This window comes from Micropterus dolomieu, linkage group LG04 (assembly GCF_021292245.1).
Source record: "Micropterus dolomieu isolate WLL.071019.BEF.003 ecotype Adirondacks linkage group LG04, ASM2129224v1, whole genome shotgun sequence".
Taxonomy (NCBI): domain Eukaryota; kingdom Metazoa; phylum Chordata; class Actinopteri; order Centrarchiformes; family Centrarchidae; genus Micropterus; species Micropterus dolomieu.
In genome coordinates, this window is record NC_060153.1 from 27295542 (window position 1) to 27318123 (window position 22582).

The 22582-nt window shown below is 43.3% G+C and overlaps 3 protein-coding genes across 10 annotated transcripts in view; 2 read left to right on the forward strand and 1 right to left on the reverse strand.

Moving 5' to 3' along the window:
- Positions 1-64: 64 nt before the first annotated feature.
- On the reverse strand, positions 65-12224 carry LOC123969892. 4 transcript variants are annotated; one of them, XM_046047662.1, is made up of 8 exons: positions 9792-12071; positions 9605-9705; positions 8781-9112; positions 8550-8614; positions 8221-8378; positions 7516-8031; positions 2088-3580; positions 65-1736 (listed from the first exon to the last, which is right to left on the reverse strand). In XM_046047662.1, the coding sequence occupies exons 1-8, from the start codon at positions 10916-10918 to the stop codon at positions 1065-1067; spliced, it is 4464 nt and encodes a 1487-aa protein (XP_045903618.1). In that variant the 5' UTR covers positions 10919-12071; the 3' UTR covers positions 65-1064. The 4 variants fall into 4 exon arrangements, with proteins under 4 accessions (XP_045903618.1, XP_045903617.1, XP_045903620.1 ...); XM_046047661.1 differs by having other exon boundaries at positions 65-1742; XM_046047664.1 differs by having other exon boundaries at positions 65-1742; positions 9516-9705; positions 9792-9840.
- Positions 12225-18870: 6646 nt separating this feature from the next.
- The window catches only part of LOC123969293 (nocturnin-like), a 17715-nt gene continuing 14003 nt past the window's right edge, over positions 18871-22582 (forward strand). For all 5 annotated transcript variants that reach the window (XM_046046549.1, XM_046046552.1, XM_046046554.1 and 2 more), the window contains exon 1: positions 18871-19025. The gene's annotated coding sequence lies outside the window, so the exon portion shown is untranslated. The remainder of the gene's footprint in view (positions 19026-22582) is intronic.
- Positions 19312-21759, forward strand: LOC123969290 (coiled-coil domain-containing protein 175-like). The gene has a single exon (XM_046046542.1). The coding sequence runs from the start codon at positions 19408-19410 to the stop codon at positions 21622-21624; it is 2217 nt and encodes a 738-aa protein (XP_045902498.1). The 5' UTR covers positions 19312-19407; the 3' UTR covers positions 21625-21759.

A 22582-nucleotide genomic window follows, 5' to 3' on the forward strand; every position in this document is an offset into this window, starting at 1 on the left:
CTACTGTCCTGTGTGCTGTTTATACCCAGTATATTTTTCATGAATACATTTGTATATGACCAGCTTAAATTCCATATTTTATTCTAAAAAAAAAAAAAAAGTATGCGACAGGTATGTTTCCATTACAGTAAGACATCAAAGACAGAAGACATTCTGCATGTACATGATTATGCAAAGATGTCAAGAACATCACAATCTACGACAATACAGACATTGTGCTAATAAGCTTCATACATTACGTTAACAGTTTACAATGTAGTGCTGAAAAAGTGAATCAAACTATGTTAATGTTTTAAAAAACATTTTAGGTTTCACTTAAGCTAGTATTTGATCTTTGGGGTTTTAATTCACAACACACAAAACAAGTGGTAATGTAAAAGCAAAGGCACATGGTAGTAGTTTTACACAGTGCTACCATGGAGGACTTTCATATATGTTTTGACAGACAACCTACACACTTTATCAGACACTTGTTTTCACAAAAATAGAAATTAGGAATACCTACCAATCTACTATATGACTGTATCCCAAAGAGGTAAGGCACTAGGCGCTACAGGGTACTTTATACACAGAGCAAAGTTAAATGTAGATCAGAAGTATAATAGTCCAAACTGTAAACAGCACAAAGCAGATTTTCTTTGTCTCGGTCTTTCCTCTCTTTAGTATCCAGGAAATAAAAAATTAAAATAATACACCCCTCTTTCTTTTAGGGGGAAAAAACATCTCTAAAGTTAAATTTTATTTGCTGCTCAAATAGGGCTGAATAAACATTTAGTTCAATGAAGCCAAACCTTCAACCCCCAAAATATAATAATTCCTAATATGCACTTACTTTACACTTTTCTATATGTACCTCTGTGTGCACTCCAACCTCAGCACCCTGTTTGTGTTCTATATTGTGCTGTTCCTCATTTTCTTTGATGGGCTCACTTTGTGTTAGGGTTTCGGTTTATGGTTTGAACCGTTATTGTTTAAATTTAGATGAGGGTAGGAGTTACACATGTAGCTGAGTGGGTTCAATCGAGAGCTTGGGGGGAAAAAAGCCATGAATGTTCTTTGTGTGTTTATAAGACCTTCTCAATCCCACTGTTCTTGTCATCATTCCTAATTGCCGTTTGCCCACTCTCGGTGGCGGGCATGTGGTTGTGGTGCAGAAACAAGATTGTGTCCAAACTTTCTGGTGGAATGTTGGCTCTCTTCTTGTACATGGCTCCCGCTCCTTCCTGCTCAAAGTCCTGCGCAGCGTTACCTGCCACCGCTGGGGCTGCCAGGTAGGCCCGTGCCACTGTGGCCAACAGTGGAAACTGCACTGCCTTCGTCCTCCACCACTGCAGGGGCTCCACTCCCAGCGAAGCCCCCTTGTCTGCTCTGAACACAGACATCTCCATTTCTATAGACTCCTCCACGGAGTTCTGCCTGCTCCTGGGAGCAGAGCAGAACAGGTCTCCCAGGAGGAACTCCATACCAGTGAGCCCACCCTGGGAGCCTGGATCTGCCAGCTCGCTCTCGTCGGCCTCCCCTGCATCGCTCTCTTCATCTTCATCTTCCATCTCTCTGAAGTTGATTGGGCGGGACTCTTTGAGGCGCTTGCTCCTCCGCAGGAAGTCACTCTCTGACTCCGGTGAACCGGGTGAGGAGCTTCTCTTGCACTGGCTTTGCATCTTGCCTTGGCTTCTCCTGCTGTCCTCCTTCACAATCCTGACAGCCTCTTTCTTCAGCCAATCAAAAATGGCTGTCTGCTCCTTGAAAACAACAGAAAGATCCTTTACATAACACACACTGTCCTATGATTGGGGATTAGTCAAGTTACACAGAAGGATTTTTGAACAGTTCAAGCCGCCTCACAAGTTAATGTAACTCAGTCTTCCTGGCCAGTGACATTCACGCTGACTAGCACCAGAAATGAACATAAGCATGAAAACAGAAATCTCTCAGTACATTTGAATCTCTATATGTATAATAAAAACTATAAACTGCATATACACCATGCAAGAACAGAACGCTTGACAGGCATTTCAACGGTAACTAAGGGGGGCGGGTTTAAGCAAATAGTCAACTCCCTGCATTTGAACTACTTTATGACTCACCTTCTCCTCCATGAAGCCCAGCCCGTGGAACTGGGGGTCGAGGGAACATGCCACACACAGAACCCTGTTGACAACAGGGTTGTCGTAACAGCTCGCCAATTTCCGCCTCATCATCCTCTTCACTTCTTTTAGGATAGATGACGAATCCCCCGGCCTCGACATGAGGTGGCGGGAGAGCAGGCCGGTGAGAATGGGTTTGATGAGGGACAAGCGGGGGAACGCCTCCTTGGCGAGAGTCCGACACGCCACGTCCAGAGGTTTGAGGACCAAACACAGCTCCTCCAGAACCTTCCATTCAGATCGCAAACTCATAGCGCTTGTTGAGGACGTGTTGGAGGTGGAGTTTGCGTGGCAGCTGCCAGATGAACTGGATTCTGACGAAGTGTCTTCTTTAGACAAGCCTTCGCCTTTAATCTCTTTTATCATATCACAGAAAAGGCTTTTATGTTTGATGAGCGTGCTCAGGAGAGGGTACAGCTTATTCCATGTTGGCCGGCTGTGAGCCCACGACTTCAGCTCTGCCTGTTCCTCTTTCACCAGTGTCTGCAACAGACTCAGTTGATGGGTCTGATACAAGCCCTTGTTTTGAGCAGGTGGCAGGAACAAGTTTGAGAGAATGCCCTGGAATTGGCAGAGGGTCTTGGAGATAACGGGGTGTGACATTACTTCCTCAATGCAGCCTTGCACAGCGCTGAAGAAACATGGCACAGATGGTAGTCCTTCACTAGAATGGCCATGCTCGGAGCGGTGTGGTTCCTCAGGTGACACAGAGTCGTCCCTCTCAAGAAACGTTGTTGAGTTGGGGTGAGGAAGGCTCCCTGCACAGTCTCCACCTTTCTCGCTCTTAACTGGCCCCAGCTTCATCTTGTTCCTTCCCTCCCCTCCCAGCAAGACTAGATTAGGCTGGGAGATTCCCCACTCCTGGGACATCACTTTCACTTGAGCCTCCACTGCTGGAAGGCTGTAATCATTGTCATTGTCTGTCAGTCTTTGGGTTGCCAGAGCCATGTTCTGAAAACAGAAATTACAGTCTATGTAATGTGCCCAGAGGGTGAGGTACCTCTCGGTGTTGCCCTGCCAGTTGTGGAACCAAATATCCACACTTAAAGTGACAAAATGGGGAACATCCCTGCGATGGCTCGGAGGTCGCCCACGTCTCCTGGGCTCAAACTCAATGGGAGCAGTGTAGTCCAAAATCTCCTCGTTTTCTCCACTTCCCATTTTCCTCCTCAGTAGCTGAGCCAGGTTCGTCTTACCTTTGGTGTGGTGTTCTTTCAGGAGGTTTTCGAGCTGACAAGGTGAAGGCAGCTCCTTGGTGGAGGGCAGGAGGGTGTGGATCAACTGTTTGAAGCCTTCTCCTTCTACCAAACCTGGGGGCTGAAGATCCATGATGAGAAAGTTGGCAATGGCTTCGGTCACATGGGCAGACAGCACCAGGGGGAGTGTACTGACCAGACCGCTGTTAACCATCACTGGCTGTGAGCGTTGTTGACCTTTTGTGAAAAAGAACAAATCTTTAATTAGCAAAAACGCTTCAAACGCCTGTTTAAGCTGTAGATCAATTTTGTTCAATTTCAGCCACTTTCCCTTATCCTGAGAAATCTCAAAATATATTAGTTGAATTGGCATCACATGGTACACACATTCATGGTTCCAGTACGATATATCCTAATGACTTTGATAATCCCCTGATTTTTCCTCTAGTGCCTCATTAAGGTCAACATTTGTGGTTTTTAATGAAATGTCTCAACAGCTTTTGGATAGATTGCCATGAAAATGTGGTACACACATTTATGACCAGATGTTTTTTAAAGGTCATGACACTCCCATCAGCCTTCAGGTGTGCATTTTGTGTAGCGCGATTTAGTAAATGTAATAAGGCCAACACGCTAAAATACGGACGTTCTGATCAAGTATTTGTTGCGCCTGATCCAGAACAGATCGTCATTTGATATTGAGTATCTGCAGATACCAAGTCACGATCAAATACTTGTATTTTCTTAGATAATACAGTTGCACAGTTATTAGTTATTAAAATCAATCCAATATGCTTGACTATGGAATAGCTCTGCAAAACCTTAAGAAAAACATGCCCGCATCCAAGCTGTTCCTCAACTTATTAAATTGTCTGTACAAAATAACAAGGTAAACAAACTGCAATTGTTTTCATATTGCTCTTATTACAATCCCACTTAGTGCAGCATTGGTGTTCTTTTTTTCAACAAACCTGAGTTCTCCACTACAGCGATGAGCTTATCATCCATAGCAATGAAATCAAATACACTCTCTGTAAACTTTCTGTCCTTGTCGTTGTCTCGAAGACATGTCTCTCTCCTTTGCTTCGATGCAGCCTTTGCTCGGGATCTCAGTGCGAAGTCTCTGTACTCCAGTGGGTGTCTATGCTGTAGGTGCCGTATCATATTGGTAGTATTGCACGCAGATCTGCTACTACCGCCTCGCGAAATTCTCGCATTGCAGACATTACAAGTGGCTATTTTACTGCTTTCGTTGTCCAATTTAAAATATTTCCACACTGCAGACATTTTCGCCGCGACCTGCAGCCACACTGCGCTCTCAGTTTACGACACGTGTGCGATAGCCCTGTGGTAGCTAACGTAAAACAAGCCTCGGGTTCGTGATAAACTGAAGCGGATACGGATCAGCCTTGGCCGTCCCCGATTCCGATCTTTAAGATCAGATCGGGACACCCCTACGTCAAAATATAATAGTAAAAACGATAACCATTATAGCTGCTGAACATCAGCATTTTAGTATTTTTATTGTGAGCATGTTGCCACAGTACAGCCTCACAGCTAGCTAGCATGGCTGCAGACGGCTTTTTCGGAACCACCTAAGTTACTAACGTCAACATATTAACGTTACCGGCGACCACAGTGTGCCGTATATACAGCGTATGTACCGCAAACTGCGTTTCATAGCAGTATGCAAACAGGACTAGCACGAAACTTGTTAACGTGGATTTATTTTGCAGCATGCTAGGCTAGGCTTAGCCAGTGTCGTGTCTGTTTCCGGTTATGGAAAGCGGAAGTCAACCTTAGGAGGAATATAATTGTTATTGATGTGGGAATATGACCAACTCCTCTTAAGGCTAAACACATCAAGATGAAATTATCCATCTGTAAAAGCGTTGCTGCTCAGTCAGTGTTGTGGAAACTCAAAAGCTTTTTAAGTTTAAAAAAAAAAAAAAGAGGTTACATCTTTGATTTCATATTTTTTGGTCCAAAGAAGAAAAACAAGTTGGAACTAATTGGGAACTTTTCAAATTTGAGGCTGGTCCATTTTTAAGAAAACATGAGATAGTATTAAAGCCAAAAGAGCTGAAGAAGAAGAGAAGAAGACCAGCTCTTAGCTACCTCGATGAATTATACAGTCAAAAAGCAAATGTTGGATTTATAAGTTCTGGAGCCAAATGGCTTGAAGGAGGGGAACAGTCTTCACTTTTTCTTTTTAATTTAGACAAAGATCGTTCTAATGATAACAATATAAATAGACTAAATATTAATGGGGTTGTTTCATAGGACTTCAAAATAATATCCAGTTAATGTCGTAACTTTTACAGAGATTTATAGAGCTCCAAATTGTGCCAAGAATCAGCTAAGACCTTTTTTGAACACTAAATCTATTAATAAAAATTAAATGGAGTTATGTGAGAAACCTATTACGTTTGATGAGATTAAAAAAAGCAATTTGTCTTCTAAAAAACAACAAATCACAAAGTAAGGCTCCTTTTTTATTCAAAGTATTTGCAGAATCTCTCCCAACCACCATGACTAAAAAGGGTGACTACGCTAATTCCCAATCCCAACAAAGATAAATTATTTATTGACGACTGGCGTCTGATTAGTTTGCTCCATAAAGATTACATGATATTTGCTCTATTATTGGCTAAAAGGCTTAAAATGGTGTTGAACTCTGTTATTGTAGAAACAGGTTTATCCTGGACATTCTGGATAACTCAGAATTGATTGATGATAACGAATTCATGTTATTTTTAGACTTCTGTAAAGCTTTTGATTCAGTGGAGCATCAGTTAATTTTACAATCGTTCAAGAATCTTAAAGAATTTCTGTCAGAATATCGCTGTTACACCTGAGGTCTACGTAAAAGTCTTAGGTGCAAAACCCTCTGGAGTTTCAAATCTCAGCCAAGTGCACTCCCATAGGTAAAATTTGTTTGTCATTCTGGTAACAGCAACATATCTATAAGAGTGCTGTTCTAAAGAGATATTACAATTCCATATGTGACCCCATACTGGGATCAATTTGACTTCAGTATGATATAGTATGGAAGAGGGCATGGCTTCTACCTAATAGATACCAAATCACTCATAAAGAAACAAAATTTAAACTCATTCATAAATTCTATCCAGCTAACAACGATGTTAGGAATAGAATTAAGATGGACATTGATGGGAATTGTAGTTTCTATGGTGGATGTCCAGAAACTGCTGTGCATTTTACTTTGGAAGAATGTTTTGTTTGGTATCCCAGAAAATAACACAGAGAGAAACACTTACAGTATGTGTACTTGATTAATCTTGTTACCATAACAGCCAAATTTCATATTCGTAAATGTAAATTTACGGATAAGAAACAGAGCTTTCTTGCCTTTACAAAAGAGTTCAAACAAAACATTTTCTCAATTCAACAGTCTCCAAAGCAAAAAGCAATTGAAATTGTAACAGCTTGGCGAGTATGAGCTGTTACCATCAGGCAGAAGGTTTAGGGTGCCATCTCTCCGAACCAACCGGGCCTGCAGGTCATTTGTGCCCATTAGTATTGGATTTCTTAACAAAGAATAAGATAAAAAAAACAGAGCTGAATCTTGGGGTGTCGGGGAGCTGCACCTTAGTATAACTTGTATAGCACTCGGGGGTGATGTTTGTGTTGTTGGTCTGTTGATGGTGTTTATCTGACGTTTTCTGTATGACACAAAATGAATTTCCGCCAGGACTAAATAAACATCTATCTATCTGTCTATATTATTCCCCTCCTGGTGCTAAACTCTAACTTTTGAACTTGTCGCATTGATGTAATTTTTTTGTGTGTTTGTACTTGTTACAAACTCGAATAAAAAGTAAAAAAATAAAAACAACAATAGCAGCTTGTTGAGGCTGCCTGATTAAATAAATAACGGTTGTTGTGACCGTTCTAGCGCTTTGCATTATGGGATATAATACACAAGGTAGACTGGCGCGATGAATACTGCGAGATTTTTTCCAAATCCCTACATCATCCGGTATTTTTGTCATACTGCATACTACAGACTATATTTAGGCCAAATCAGTACGTACTGCTAGTATAGTAGGATATCATTCCTTTTGGTGACAATATTTAACAAATTTATCTTTGTAACTTTGATACTATTTGAAGTGGAAAGCAAACAGGCAGTAGACAGTAATAGTTACCTATTGTCAGAAGACTCCGCTCCCTGTTACTGTCACGTGGTCTGATGTGGTGCTTGTTGGTCAGATGGTTTTGGAGATCCACTGCTCCCCCCCCACAGCCCACATGTTCCAAACACAGCTTACACACCGCAGTGCTCCGGTCCAGAGGCCGTCCTGTTGGGTCCGGCTCAAATCCAAAAAAGTACCACGGGCTGTTCTGTGAGGCGTTTGGGTTACTCAGCAGTTTCTCAGTTCCAGGCATAAAATCATACTTTTCCAGCATGTGAGAGCTAGGGGATGGGAAGGAGATCACGGAGGAGGAGGGGAAGGCAGAGCCAGAAATCATGGCGGAATCACTAGCTGCGTCCAAGTTAGACATTGTCGTCACGTCACTGATGACAAGCATGGGGCTCTGTGATTGGCTGTGGTCTGACCAAAGGGAAGAGCTGCTAGGCTCTGGGAGAGTGACCAATTGGATGTCCTGCAGGAGCCGCAGAACGGTCTCCTTGTCTCCAAGTTCACATTTAACATTGTCACCTGTATCTCCCCAACAAAGACAAATGCATAGGATGTTGGCCAGTTTTAGCAAGCTAAATTATCAGTTTATGACCTTCAAAATAATTATTATATACAATTAAATTTAAGTCTAAATCGGTTGAAAATGAATGTGAAAGTGAAAAGCTAATATAGATCTGCTCAGATCTATGCATCATTGAGTGAACTCACCCATCCCGAGGCCCAACAAGGTGGCATAATCCTTGCCGATCCAGACCCTGAGCTCTGTTCCCTCGGTGATGGGCTGGGTAACCCTGTAGTAGATGTGACGGTAAAACTGAAAGATGACCAGATTGTGTTCCTTCTCACTGCTGGTATATGTTACATACCTGAAACATAGATCAAACGAAACGTGTGCGACTGTGAGCAGGAAAGTAAGCAGACAAATGCTGTGATCAAAAATACACACACACTACGACTGCCTGAATGTCAGACTGCCTTAGAAGAAATTAAAGCAGAAGGATAAAGGAAACTACTTTGAATCTGTAAGAACTGCCCACCTCATCCAGTTAGATTTGTTTTCATCAGAAGCATCGATGTAGACAAACGCAGCATCATCCCTGATCTGCAGATGGGAGCAATGTGAATGTCAACTATTTTTATACCCATTTCTGAGTGGAATTCCTGCTGGATATACGACACACGTCAGAAGTTACATCATTGATTTTAAATGTGATTGTAGCACAAAGTTTAAACTGCCTTTTTAGGTCTACTCAAACATATGTACTTACAGCCCAGGCATATTTGAGATTGGCCGGCATTTGTCCTCTGCACACTTCTCCTGCAAACGGCCCAAACATGACGCCCTGCTGAAGGTGACATTTAGCATACACTTTCATCTCTGGCGTCTGCTCTTCACCAGAAGATCCAGGACCAGACTTCCCAGACTCAATGTCCTCGCACAGGCACAGGCAGGAAGGCAGGGATAGCACCGCCCGTGAGGGTCCACCCTGGAGCCAAGGCTCCCCAGGCGGCAGCACAGCGTCTGGGACATAGTTCTGGTTTGATGTGGTCTGGAGAAACGGAGCATCCTCGAAGAATTCTTCGTGGTTTAAATCCAGAGCTGGAGAGGTGAAAAAATAGAGAAATAATTAGTAATTAATTATGGCATTAAGGTGAGACATGGTAAACCCATAGGTCAAGGCGGGATGTTGGCTGTTTCTTTAACAAATTAAATGTAATTAAGCAACACAGTAAATAGAGACAAGACCTTTTGTGGATGTTCCTGCGTGTTTGTGACTGTTACTATTAAAAATTAGACACATTACATTGTAGTAAATACACAACATTTTACATTAGATATTCATAGCAAAGACAGAAGCTTTGAGTTTGTTTTGATTCATTTTATTTTGTTCCCCCAACAAGGAAAACGTATGTTTCTTTAGCGTGTCGTATCCAGCATAGCATTAGTTCATTCTGACTTTCTGTAGACATTTATCTGAACATTTCATTTAGACTGTAATTACTAAAATAATGAATCCATTGCAGCATTGGGGCAGAATGTGTGCACTTGAGTGAACTTCTGTTAGGGGTGCCCACTTGTCTGGTGGCAGACCTGCTGGGCCAGCTGAGCCACTCTCTGGCAATATCTCGCTCCGCTGCCGATAGCTGATAGCGAGGGGTGCCGTCTGGTGACTTCGGAGGGAGATTTCACACCTGTTATAAAAGGATATTTAAGTAATTTAAGCAGGTGTGCTGGGATAAATGTAAATTAAGATGACAAGAGGTGAATTTGATCCTACCTGTGCACGCTGACAGGAATAATTTCTCTCTCCTCCAGTCCTGCGTCACACAGTTGGTGAAAGGGTGTGCTTCTGACGCAGTGATTGGTATAGATGACCGATGTGCCGGCTTCTTTACACATGCGGGCCAGCATTGAGCCTAGATAATTGACTCCCAGTGGGACGTGACTGTACCACATTTCATCTGTTAGCTCCTTCTTAGGCTGCAAGTACAGGGCGGTTGCGTTGGTTGGAAGCTTGCTGAGGTACTTTAAGAGAGAAGTAACGGGACAGAAGTCACTGCCTGGCTTCTCAAACATACAGCATCGGTCCTTCTCAATTTGAAATTTTGTCTCATCACTAAAGGATAAAGTGCAGTATCTCAGACCCCTCTCGTCTTTTCTGATGAGAAATGATTCCGGCTTCAGATTCCTGTTAGCCTGCTTCCCTCTGCGGCCAAAATGTACCTGTACATCAAACCAGACTTTGTTCAGAAGTCCCCTTGGAGTGCTAGTGTCCATCGCGTGTGAGTGTCTGAGGATGCGGATATCATCAGGAGACAGTGCCTGATGGTGTGATGTTACGTCACGACCAGACTTCCTAATTCTCTTCAGCACTCCCAAGAATACCTTGTTGGCGGAGGTGAACTCAGCATCTCTCATTAAGCACACAGGGCGACTGATGGGAGGCTCTTTGAAGTACCGGTTAAGTCCAGCTCTCAGTGCAATGTAACTAGCGATCCCATACAGCTCACCTTTGCTGTTGCGTACTGATCCATAAAAGTGTCTCAGCAGCCCGTTCAACTCAGTCTTCTCCGCTGTAGTCAGGTCCACCTGGAGCCCCTGGGACTCCAACCAGCCAATGAAGCAGTTCACCGCCCATGTCGTCTGCTTCTTTGTAACCTTACTGATTTCAGTCCTGCTGTCTTCAAGCTCATTCAGTTCGAAGTCGGATACCAGTGCATGTCTAGAAATGTCAGTGGCATTTACCTCACATTCTTCCTCTTCTCGTGACTCATCCTCTTCTTTCAGAATGATTTCACCTTTAGTTGTCATCTCAGGCTCAAACAAATCCACATTTTCACGAGAATCCCTCAGGTCTGCATTCATAATGTTGGCTGATAGCTCCCTCAGCTGTGCTTTGTCCATGAATGTAAAATGAAGCGAGCAAAGGTGTTAGGTTTTGGCCATGTAAACAAAGCGGAGTGATACCGCCCAAGTAGTCAGGTTCCCGGTGCTATACGGCTATTATAACACAGTCGTCTTCAGCTTATATTGAAGAGTCGGTGGGGTTTAGAAAATGGGAATTTAAAACGCTAAAGATGGCGGCTCTGACTGGCTAATAATTGCACCAACCGCATAACTGTCGTTATTTACGACACATCATACCAGCAGGACAACAGCAAAGTATCCCGTAACAAATGATGTGCTTAACAACAAAATAACCCCTTTACGTCACCGCCAGCTCCTTTCAATGGACTGCGTGAATGACTGTTCAGGTGATACCATGGCAACAAGGGTATAAGAATGCCGTAAAACAGACTTGTGGATCTCGTCGTACCCTCTCTGCGCATGCGTACAAGCCTCTTTAGTTGGTCTGTGTTTGCAGTTGCATGGCGCAAATAAACACTCTGCATTGTGTGGTGTACAGTTCACCAGTGATCCTAAAACACGACGTGGATTATACATTATGTATGACATTGCTTGACGATAAATAAACCCCTGTTTAAAAATGAACACCGTTCACTCAATAACTTGCTGGCAGATGTAGCCTACTCTGATACAATCACAATGCATGCTCGGAGTTAAATGTTGCATTCATGTATGTGACACACTAAGCGCATGTTTGGTTACAACATTAAATATTCAGCTAAATAAAACAACGTATACAATACCACGTGGTCTTAGCTCTAAAGAAACAGCCCAGTGTGTGCATCGAGGCTACACAGCATCAGAGTCAGGAACTATTTTTTCACCTTTGACTGCTCCCCACTGCAGTGCAACTTTATAGTGCCCCACTGCAGTTGCATTTTGTCAGTACTGTGGGACAACATGCATGCAGTTGTGGCAAAGGCAGCAAATGCAATATGACTCAAATTTGATGCACACTTTAGATTCCCAAATTGTTGCAGTGAAAGAGCTGAGTTTGGTGGTAAATCACCTTGAGCCTCAAACAAAGCTCCAGATGTCGTGGAAGAAGTGGTCTCGAAAAAATCTGCACGATGTCGACGTCTCAGGTGACTTCTTAAATTCGTTGTATTTCCACCTTTTGCAAGCACTATTTTTCGGCATAAACGACAGACTGCCTCGCCAGAGTTCAAAGGTTGTCCCTTTTCATCTGCTTTCAAGCCGAAATATAGCCACACGATAGACTTGCTTCTTGGTTTACTGATAAGATCCATGTTTCTGCAGGCTTTCCGCTGGCTGTGTAGCACTGCTGCAAGAGTAGAAAGGACACCCCGTCGGAAATTCTTCTTCTTTTGGTTTTATTGGCTGTTCGCATTACCGCCACCCACTGATCTGGAGTGTAGACTAATTATCACAGCCTATTCTCTGTCTGACCTCTACAAAACCCAAATAATAGCCTACAAAAAACAAATAAACAAATTAGAAATAATTAAAGAAATAAAATGAAAAAAAAATACTAATTCTATTCATTAGTCTTGTTGATCCTAAAGAGTTTTAAACCCTTGTCACCTGAATATATATTTTTTAAATATTACTTATATTTTGCTCTCCAATCTCTGCGTTTTTAAAGACTTCTTTCTCTGAATCATACCTCTGGAAATACAATTAAACATGGTCCTTGGTTGCTTCCTCTCTCTCCAGTATTCACAGATATCAGAGATAACTGTTTAGATCAATATGACCATTCCTTATTCTTGGTATAACCCTCTTCTGTTTCCTATTTTGTCCTCAAGACACTGTACTCCCAACTAATGGATTCTTTTTTAAAGAGATATCTTCCTCTCATCATCCTCATCCCTGTCCCCAAAAAACCAAGGACCACGAGACTAAACGACTACAGACCCGTCGCCCTGACCTCTGTGGTAATGAAGTCTTTTGAGCGCCTTGTGTTGTTCCACCTTAAATCCATCATAGACCCACTCCTGGACCCCTGCAGTTCGCCTACAGAGCCAACAGGTCTGTAGATGATGCAGTAAACATGGCCCTTCACTACATCCTCCAACACCTGGACTCCACAGGAACCTACGCCAGGATCCTGTTTGTGGACTTCAGCTCTGCTTTCAACACCATCATCCCGGCCCTGCTGCAGGACAAGCTCTCTCAACTGAACATGCCTGACTCCACCTGCAGGTGGATCACTCATATCCTGACGGACAGGAAGCAGCACGTGAAGCTGGGAAAACATGTCTCTGATTCCAGGACCATCAGCACCGGTTCCCCTCAAGGCTGCGTTCTTTCCCCCGTTCTCTTCTCCCTGTACACCAACAGCTGCACCTCCAGACGACACCACCCTCATTGGGCTCATTTCAAGTGGGGACGAGTCCGAATACAGGTGGGAGATCAACCATCTGGTGACCTGGTGCAACCAGAACAGTCTGGAGCTCAACGCTCTGAAGACAGTGGAGATGGTCGTGGGCTTCAGAAAGAGCCCAGTCCCACCCTCCCCCTTCATCCTGAGTGACTCCCCAGTCACCACTGTGGACTCCTTCCACTTCCTGGGCACCATCATCTTCCAGGACCTCAAGTGGGAGCTGAACATCACCTCCCTCACCAAGAAGGCCCAGCAGAGGATGTACTTCCTGCGGCAGCTGAAGAAGTTCAGTCTGCCAAAGACAATGATGGTGCACTTCTATACCGCCATCATTGAGTCCATCCTCAACTCCTCCATCACCGTCTGGTACGCTGCTGCCACTGCCAGGGACAAGGGCAGGCTGCAGCGTATCATTCGCTCTGCAGAGAAGGTGATTGGCTGCAATCTTCCTTCTCTTCAGGACCTGTACGCCTCCAGGACACTGAGGCGAGCAGGAAAGATTGCTGCTGACTCCTGCCACCCTGGACACAAACTGTTTCAGACTCTCCCCTCTGGCAGGAGGCTGCGGTCCATCAGGACCAAAACCTCTCGCCACAAAAACAGCTTCTACCCGTCTGCAGCTAGCCTCGTCTTTGCACATGTAAATATCTCTTCATGTCATATCATGCACAAACCTGGCACATTGCACATTTTTGTTGTTAATTTGTTGTTAATAGTAAATTGTTGTTGTTCCATTGTTATTTTTATTTTTAAATTTTAATTTAATTTTTTTATATTGTCAGTTGTATTATCTTTCTCTATTCTTCTGTTATTCTTATATAACTTGCATTTGTTTATTACATATTTATATATTTCTACATCTATTTATGTCAGCTGGATGTCTGTCTGCGTGGCACCTTAACACCAAAGCAAATTCCTTTTATGTGTAAAACACTACTTGGTAATAAACTTACTTTACTTTCTTTGATTGAATAAATAAATCCTCTCTACTCCTGGAGTTGCAGCATTTTAAGCTCTTTAATGCTGCAATTACCACTCTCTCTGGCAATAGCCAGGGCCATCATCACACACATGCAAAAACAGATATTATCACTCTATCAGTCTACTTTCAATCCACACTGGACAATAAACTCAGGGATACTTCTGCTGCTGTTCTGCTTGTGTTCTGCCTGGTCTTTAGAACCATATACATCTGTAAATAACAGTGGTAGCAGATCTTTCTCAGGCTGTGGCAGGTGTAACTGGCAGAACAGTGACCAGTATACCAAACCAATACCATGCACATTATTATAATCCTGGACACGTGCTCGGTAGGCCAATACAGTAATCCGTCCTGCAGAGAGCCCTTCATCATGTTTTTGCACTAAGGGGCACATTTTTTTAACATGGGGAACCCCCACCACCCCACCCCGTACTACAACTAACCCTTGTGAAACTCCTATCATTTACACACAAGTGCCAAGGAGTCCATCAAACCATTCCCATCAGTCCTATCCCTTCCCCAAAGAGTACTATGGGCAAAAAAATCACCTCTGAAGTGGATTATGTAAATCAACCACAACAAGACTACCATCCCCTAACCAAACTTTAACTTATCCATATCTTTCCCCTTTTCTTTTTTTCTAAACACCTTGTCAAACAAGAGTAGCACTACCCCTCCTCTATCCCTTCTTATGCACACATATCCTTGAATTCCCAAACCCTTGCTTGAAGTGTGCGTTTCATTACTTCAGCCATGAAATACACAAATATAATAAATTTCCATTTCCCATTTGAATTTTTGTCACAAGTTGTTGAATTGATTGTTCTTTTTAGACTCCACCACCAACATTGCTGCTTCTGCATAAGATAAATCTATGTTCACTCAATCTGCTTCACTACTGCCCTTTTCCTCCAATGACCATGGGCCACATTATATGCACCTCCACAATTACATTTCATCTCTGCCCTGTTCTCACATTTCACATATTCATGTTCCCCATCACACCTTACACACTTTTGTTTGACTTTACCCCCAGCTGGGACATATGTTCTTACATTGTAACTTATCCCACTGTCACTTTATAAGGCAACACCCTCTTTTGGAAATCCAGCAACAATAATAAACCATCAATCTTTTCTCCTCCCATTCTTCACCACCCTAGCTTCCTCTCTCATACTACTACTATCACCTAGGCCTACTACTATAATTCCTAACTCATTTATTTTTTCGGTACTTTAGTCCAGTAATTTACATCCATACACAATCACTATTCCCTGCCATCCTTAGTCCAGATCAGTTTATGTACAATCCACCGAAATCCACCGTTTGTAAGTTTGTCAAACAAACACAAACGTCTCTATCCAACTACACTCCACACAAATTACTTCTAATTATTTAAATTTACTATTTTAAACACATGCCAAATTATCATGTTAATGATGATAAGAACTCCCTATAGGTGAAAAATGCAATGGACTCAAACTAATTTGATCATGACTGTGAATTACAAAACACATTTGTATGATGCGACCATGTATGATGCGACTATGTACGCAGGATAAGCAGTTGACGATGGATGGATGGACGACAGGCATTTCGTTACTTTCTACGCGGATGAATGTCAACACAATGTGACAAGTCAGGGTTGCCAGGTCCTGTTGTTAACAAAAGTCTAAATATTAAAATGTCAGAAAGATATTATGTCCCAAAAGGATTTATTTTTTTTGCAATGGGAATGAACTACTAATTATATGTTTGATTTAAATAAATGTAAATCCAATCTGGATTACCTGCAGGGTAAAGGACAGAAATACATCTGGAGGAGGGTGTGCAATTTTTGTTAAAAAAGGGTGTTCAGGATAAACAAGTAAATGTAACCTAAGGACTTGAATGTGTAGCAATTGAGGTATGGTGCTCAGCAGGTAGGTTTTCATTGATTAATTTCTATAACCCTTGTATACAGCTAGAAATAGATCATTTAGATGAAATAATCAGGTGAGACCTCCAGTGGTGTGGACAGGAGATTTTAATGCTCACAATCCTCTTTGGGGCAGTAGAATCAGAGGTGGAAATGGGGCTTTAATAGAAGACTTTATAGATAAATATAATTTGGTGTTGTTAAATGACGGAAGACCAACTAGGTTTCAAGTGAATAGTGGCAGCTTGTCATGTATTGATTTGCGTCTGTAGCTTGCGTAGGTGAACTTGCTAGGTGTGGGAGTTGGTATCCTATAGAACTTAACACCTTAGGGAGTGATCACTTCCCTATTTGGCAGTGTTTTACAGGTGGAGAAGGAGAGAGCGTTGAGGAGGTTTAATTTTCTAAAAGCAGATTGGGATAAATTCAGAGAACAGTTGGTAGCAAGCTTAGGAGATGTATTTAGCCAAGGTAGCGCTGATGAGTGGAGTAATTCTTTTTGTGAAGTTGTGAGGAAAGCAGCAGAAAAAGCCATAACAATTAAGGGTGACAGGGAAGAGAAAAAAGTAGTGCCGTGGTGGAACCAGGCTTGTGATGAGGCTGTGAAGGTTCGAAATAGAGCTTATAGGCAGCTTCAAGAAACGGCGAGCTGAGGCTGGAAAGGTTATAAAGTGTGCGAAGAGAGAGAGTTGGCAGAAGTTCTGTGGTACTTTAGGTTCTGAGACTACTTTTAAACAGGTTTGGAATATGATTCATCGAATGGTTTGAATTAATAGAGGTTTCTCTATTCCTGTTTTGGTAGAAGGGAGTAGTGAAGTGGTAAGTAATAAGGACAAGGCTGATCTGTTGGTTAGGAGTTTCCAGCAAGTGCACAGGGAGAGGAATGTTAGTAGAGAAGGTTTGATTAGGAGGGAGCTAATGCTTGAGTTGAAGGGCACAAACTTGATAGGAATAACGACAATAGTGATGTAATCAATATGTTCTTTTCCATGCATGAACTAAAGAGGGCAATAAGACGAGGGCGACACACTACTCCTGAGAGTAGGATATCAGATCTTTCAGCATATGGATGACTTTGCAGTGGAGGAGGTGCTGGCATTGATTAACACAGTGTGGGAGGAAGGATCGATTCCAGCTGAATGGAAACATGCAGTTATTGTGCCAATTTTAAAACCCGGTAAGGAAGCTGAAAGCCATGGATCATATAGGCCAATTGCACTCACAGCTGTCATTTGTAAGATTGTGGAAAGGATGGTTACTGACAGATTGGTATATAGATTAGAAAAGAAAGTTTTTTTCTCCACTTGTCACAATGGCTTCAGACTTGGTCGTGGAACTATGGACTCAGTTTTAGTGTTGGATGACAATATCAAGAAAGCCCTTGTAAAATCTTTTTTGATATAGAAAAGGCTTAAGATATGTTGTGGAAAGAAGGAGTAGCCATTAAGCTGTATGATGCAGGGATTCAGGGTAGAATGATTAATTGGATTAAGGACTTTCTAAGGCTATGGAGTATCCAGGTAAGAGTGGGAGGGAGCTTTTCTGACCCTGTGATTGTAAATAATGGGACTCCACAGGGTAGCGTCATCAGTCCAGTCCTGTTCAATATAATGGTCAATAAAATGTTCGATGAGGTAGGGAGTGGATTTCAGGGATCTCTGTTCGTAGATGATGGAGCAATGTTGAAAAGAGGCCGTAATACTGGGCATTTATTTAAACAGATGCTGTGGGCTTTGGACAAGGTGCAGGCTTGAAGTGAGAAGTGGGGCTTTAGGTTATCATTGACAAAAACAAAGTATATGGTTTTGGGCAGGAAGAGGATCATAGACTTAAGTCTTAAGTTGTATGGGGAACCTCTTGAGAGAGTTAGGGTCTTCAAGTTTCTTGGTGTCTGGATGGACAAAAAGTTAACGTATAAAGAACATGTAGGTAGAATGGTAAATAAGTGTGGAAAGGTTATCAATATTATGAGGTGTTTGGCTGGATGTTCCTGGGGACCTGCAGACAGGAAGCTTATGCTGATGATTTATAAAGCTATGATAAGATCAGTTTTTGATTACGGGTCTCTTGCATATGGATCGGCAGCTCTCCCTACAGTCTCTTTGCTAGCAAAGTGTTTAGAAAGAGTGAGAAAGCCGTTATTTGCTCTGATTCATTGTCTGGCTTGGATGGCGGGAGAAAGAGATGGGGCTAGGTCAGACTTAGTCAGGGAAATTTTAACAGTGGTTTATAGGCTAGAGAGGCTGGGGGGGTGTAGTGTGGGTTTCCTGTGGGTTCCAGCACATGTGGGGGTCGAGGGTAATGAGGCTGCTGATGAGGCTGTTTGGGAAAGTTTAGGTAGGGAAAATATAATATAATGAACTTGCCACAGATGGATCAAATTAAGTTGGCCCGATTAAGATTGGGTCACTGCAGGCTGGCAAGTTGACTGTTTCTGGTGGGGAAACACAGGGACAAGCAAGTGTCAAGAATGTGGAGGAGTCGGTCAAACATATCATCATGCACTGTCCGAGATATGCTGAGGAAAGGAGTCTGTTGACCTGCGAGTTGAACTACTATCTTTGAAAACTCTGATCCTAATCAAAAAGAGAGAGCATTGGAACTAATTCAATTCCTAAAATCTGCAGGCCTGTATTGGAAAATATAGGCCGGGAGGAGCCTTAATGTAGACTGTCTCTATCACCAGTGGGAGGCAGCAATGCACTAACAGTGCCTAGTCTGCCGGAAAGGAACAGAAGAAGAAGAAGTTGTCATCCCAAGTGAGCATGATTAGTTGTGTTGCTCGCTCCAACACAGATGCTGTGAAACACAAGTTGTTCCTAAATGTCTGCTCGGGTACTGCTGCTACATATTTCAGGTGAGTTAAACACTAAAGCCTTCAAAATGTATATCTCTTTTTCATAAGAGAAGTCGCGACAGGCTCTCTCGCACGACTTCTAACAAACGTTTCCTTTCATGCTTCAAATACAAAAGGTCACCCGACTTCTTCTAGCTTTAGCTGACTTTCTTGCGCTAAGTTACAACCTAGTGACAGCAATTGCTTGGTTTTCACGTGGCTGCGGTTAGCTTTTGGTTAGCCACTGCTCACAGCCGTTTGGCCTCGCTGACTTGCCGTAGCATGGCGTCTTCTTCTCGGGCAGGTGTTGCCATGGCGACCCCACTCACGAGTTATCGGTGGTGTAGAAACTACCGGAACTTCAAACCGCAGCCACACAGAAAATTAACGAATCAAAAAACAAATGGCTTCTTGTCTGGTCCCGGACTGTCCGGCCGTCATGGTTGCTCTCGAGCATTTGAAGGAACTGGACAAGCAGCTGAAAGAGGAGGGAATAAGCTTCTCACCTGAAGCCAGCCTCCATCTGACAGAGATAACTGCTGCCATCACTGAGCTGGAGGGGGACAGACGAGCTGCTCGGGAACATTTAGAAGTGGAAACCATAGAAAACAGCAAGCTAAGACACCAAATTAACAACATAAGACAAAGAATGAGCCAGGAAATCATGGCTGACATAGCAGCAGCCCGGGCGTCCAATGCCGAGGAGATAGAGCAGCTGCATATGGAGCTCAACACAGTTTCTCAGCTCCATGAAGCCACTGTGAAGTGGCAGGACGACATCTGCAGCCAAAATGAAGCACTGTACCCAGAGCGAGAGCAGGTGAAGGCTGAACATGAAGAGATCATTGCTGTTCTGAATGATCATATCACCTTAAAGTATGACTTGCAGCTGCACCTGGATCAGACACGGGAGCAGGTAGAGGAGATGAAGTCCTGCATCGCTGCTGTCGAACAGGACAAAAAAACACTGCGCCAAAACGTGGCGCTGGAGAGAGAGGCCTTCACTGTGATAAAAGACAACCTGGCTGGAGAAGCGCAACAGGTCGAGGAGGAAATTAAGCAGCAGAAGCACGAGATCAGGCGGCGCAGAAGAGAGCTGAACAGCGTTAACGACAAGAAACAGGAAACACATGGGCACCTGGGCGAGCTCATGCTTCAGGTGGCCAAGCTGGAGAGTAGTACACGAAAACTGACAGCATCTCGGTGCCAGTGGGAGAAACGGTTGGAGGAGGAGACCCAGAAGCAAAAAGAATCGAGTCAACAGCGAGAAACGATGAAGAAGGAGCTGTGTGACTTAGCTGAAGCCTTCAGGGTTGCCGTGCAGCTTCTTAAAGAGGAAATTGCAACAGTGGAAGGCAAAATAGAGGAGGGTCGACCATCAAGATTGCTCTATCAAGACGCCCTGGCTCAAATCTATGAGATATTCAAGCAGCAGCGCGATGAGGAGAACGATGTAAGGGCAGAGCATTTCCACGTCTTGCAGCAGCTGGAGCGGTCCAAGCTGCAGCTGGAGGAGTGCATCACCTCCATTGTTAAATACAGCAAGGAGGTAAAAGAGATGGACAAGCAGATCGGAGAACTCCTGGAAGCCGGCACTATCAACAAGCGCGTGTTTGAGAGCAATAAGGAAGAGATGTGTGGTAACGTGGATGAGAAGAAAAAGAACGTCAGCCATTTGGAGGAGGAGGAGAGGCGGCTAAGGAGGCTCCTGGAGGAGACAAAGAGGAAGCAGGACGAGCACGTGGCGAGAATGACCTCTGACATCAGCCACACCAGGCGGAGATACCAGGAACTTCGACACGAGGAGGCCACTCTCCAGCGAAGTCTGCCCAAGAGCGCTGATGCTGACTTGCTGATGAGCCATGTGACCCAGTGTGAGGCGGAGTACAACCAACAGGAGACCCAACGCCGTCAGGAGATCGAGCGGTGCACTGCAGAGACCGAGAGCGTCATGAGGAGCACCGGCGAGAAACAGAGGGAGGTGGAGGAGAAAGAGGAGATGCTGAGGGAGGTGGAGGAAAAGTGGAACGAAGAGCAGTCCAGGCACGAGGGGTTGAAAACGCTGGTCTCCGAGCTGAGGGGGAAGAGGGAAGATCTCGAGCTGTCGATTGAGGAGCTGAAGATGAACACCAGCTCCCTGCTTCAGCCCAGAGAGGATATGAAGGCCCAGCTGGAGGAGCTGCGGGGAAGTTACATGGATACTCTCGACAGGCAGGCCTCAGAGCTGAGAGCTGTAGAGATGAGCATCTATGACAATACCGTGAAACTGGAGCAGGTCAGTGTGGAAAACAGCAGGCTGCATCTCCGTATCAGAGAGATGACAGAGGGTGTTAGCAGGGCCAGGGAGAACAAAGACAGATGCTGGCAGGAGACCCACCAGCTCAGACAGGACATAAAGGCCTTGTTTGAGAGTTTACAGGAAGCATGGAGAGGGGACTTGTTGGTAACGCAGGACTGTCAGAGCAGCGATGGCGTTCTGTTGGTATCTATGAATGACATGTTGAACCACCTGAAGACCAGGAGACAACAGTTGGGCCATGTCAGCACACTCCTACACCAACAAATGTTAGATTTCAGCAAACGACTGGGAGATAAAACAGCTGTAGAACAGCAGAGTTGAGTTGATTAGTGTCTCTACAATTCATGTATGCTGACCTGTCGTGTCTGTGAATTCAGTTAAACTACATGCAAGGAAAACTCAAAGTTGATATTCATTTGTAATAACTTTTAAATAAAGCTCACAGCAACACGATGATATGACGTCATGGCTATTAGTTTATTTTTAACGCAGGCTTGTATACATAAAAATATTCCAAATGGTTGAAATTCAATTTTGAATGCATCTCTCCTGAGTAGACTTCAGATAGGAGCATCCAAACTATACACTATGCTAGTAGATGCTGTTTTAGTACCTGTCTTTACATTTTTCATGACATTTTGACTTGTCAAACACAGGTGTCACTAATCACATGACTCATTTCTGCATTGCCTTAAGAACAGAGCTATTGTTAATGTTATGAGTTCCACCTGTGCCTTTCCTGCAATGACACATCAGAATCAGAATCCGCTTTATTGCCAGGTATGTGTACACATACAAGGAATTCGACTCAGGATTGTACATTGCTCACGATGTGCTTACTCGTACAAAAATACCATAACACAATAATAAAATAATTATAAAATAAAATCAGACACAAACTACAGTATAGACAACACTAATATACACACTGTGAACAAAACAATATAGACATATTGACAAATAGTCCAGTGATCAGAGTGCAAAGGATGCAGGAGTAAACTATTATTCTCATTATGTACATGTTGAAGGTGGATATGATATACAGGTACACATACATGTACACAGTGTGATGGAGCGTAGTGCAAAGGATGCTGGAAAAAATAAATAAGACCTATGACCTTATGACCTGAGGTAGGTGTATTGGTATACAGTATATACAATATGACATAGTATGAACAGCGCTGAAATAGAGAATGGTGAATAAATAAATAATAAGTGGAAACCAGTAAACAGGTGCTGATTAGAGGCAGAGTTACTGGGTTATTGCACAGGAATTGTT

What these genes read in the sequence shown, in the direction of transcription:
- LOC123969892 (XM_046047661.1), bottom strand. Translation starts at nt 10,918, where the DNA reads ATGGACAAAGCACAGCTGAGGGAGCTATCAGCCAACATTATGAATGCA. An exon ending in GCGGAGTCTTCTGACAATAG is followed by an intron (nt 3,581 to 7,515) that starts GTAACTATTACT and finishes TTTTCACAAAAG; the next exon opens with GTCAACAACGCTCACAGCCA. An exon ending in TGGGCTTCATGGAGGAGAAG is followed by an intron (nt 1,743 to 2,087) that starts GTGAGTCATAAA and finishes GTTGTTTTCAAG; the next exon opens with GAGCAGACAGCCATTTTTGA.
- LOC123969290 (XM_046046542.1), top strand. Translation starts at nt 19,408, where the DNA reads ATGGCTTCTTGTCTGGTCCCGGACTGTCCGGCCGTCATGGTTGCTCTC.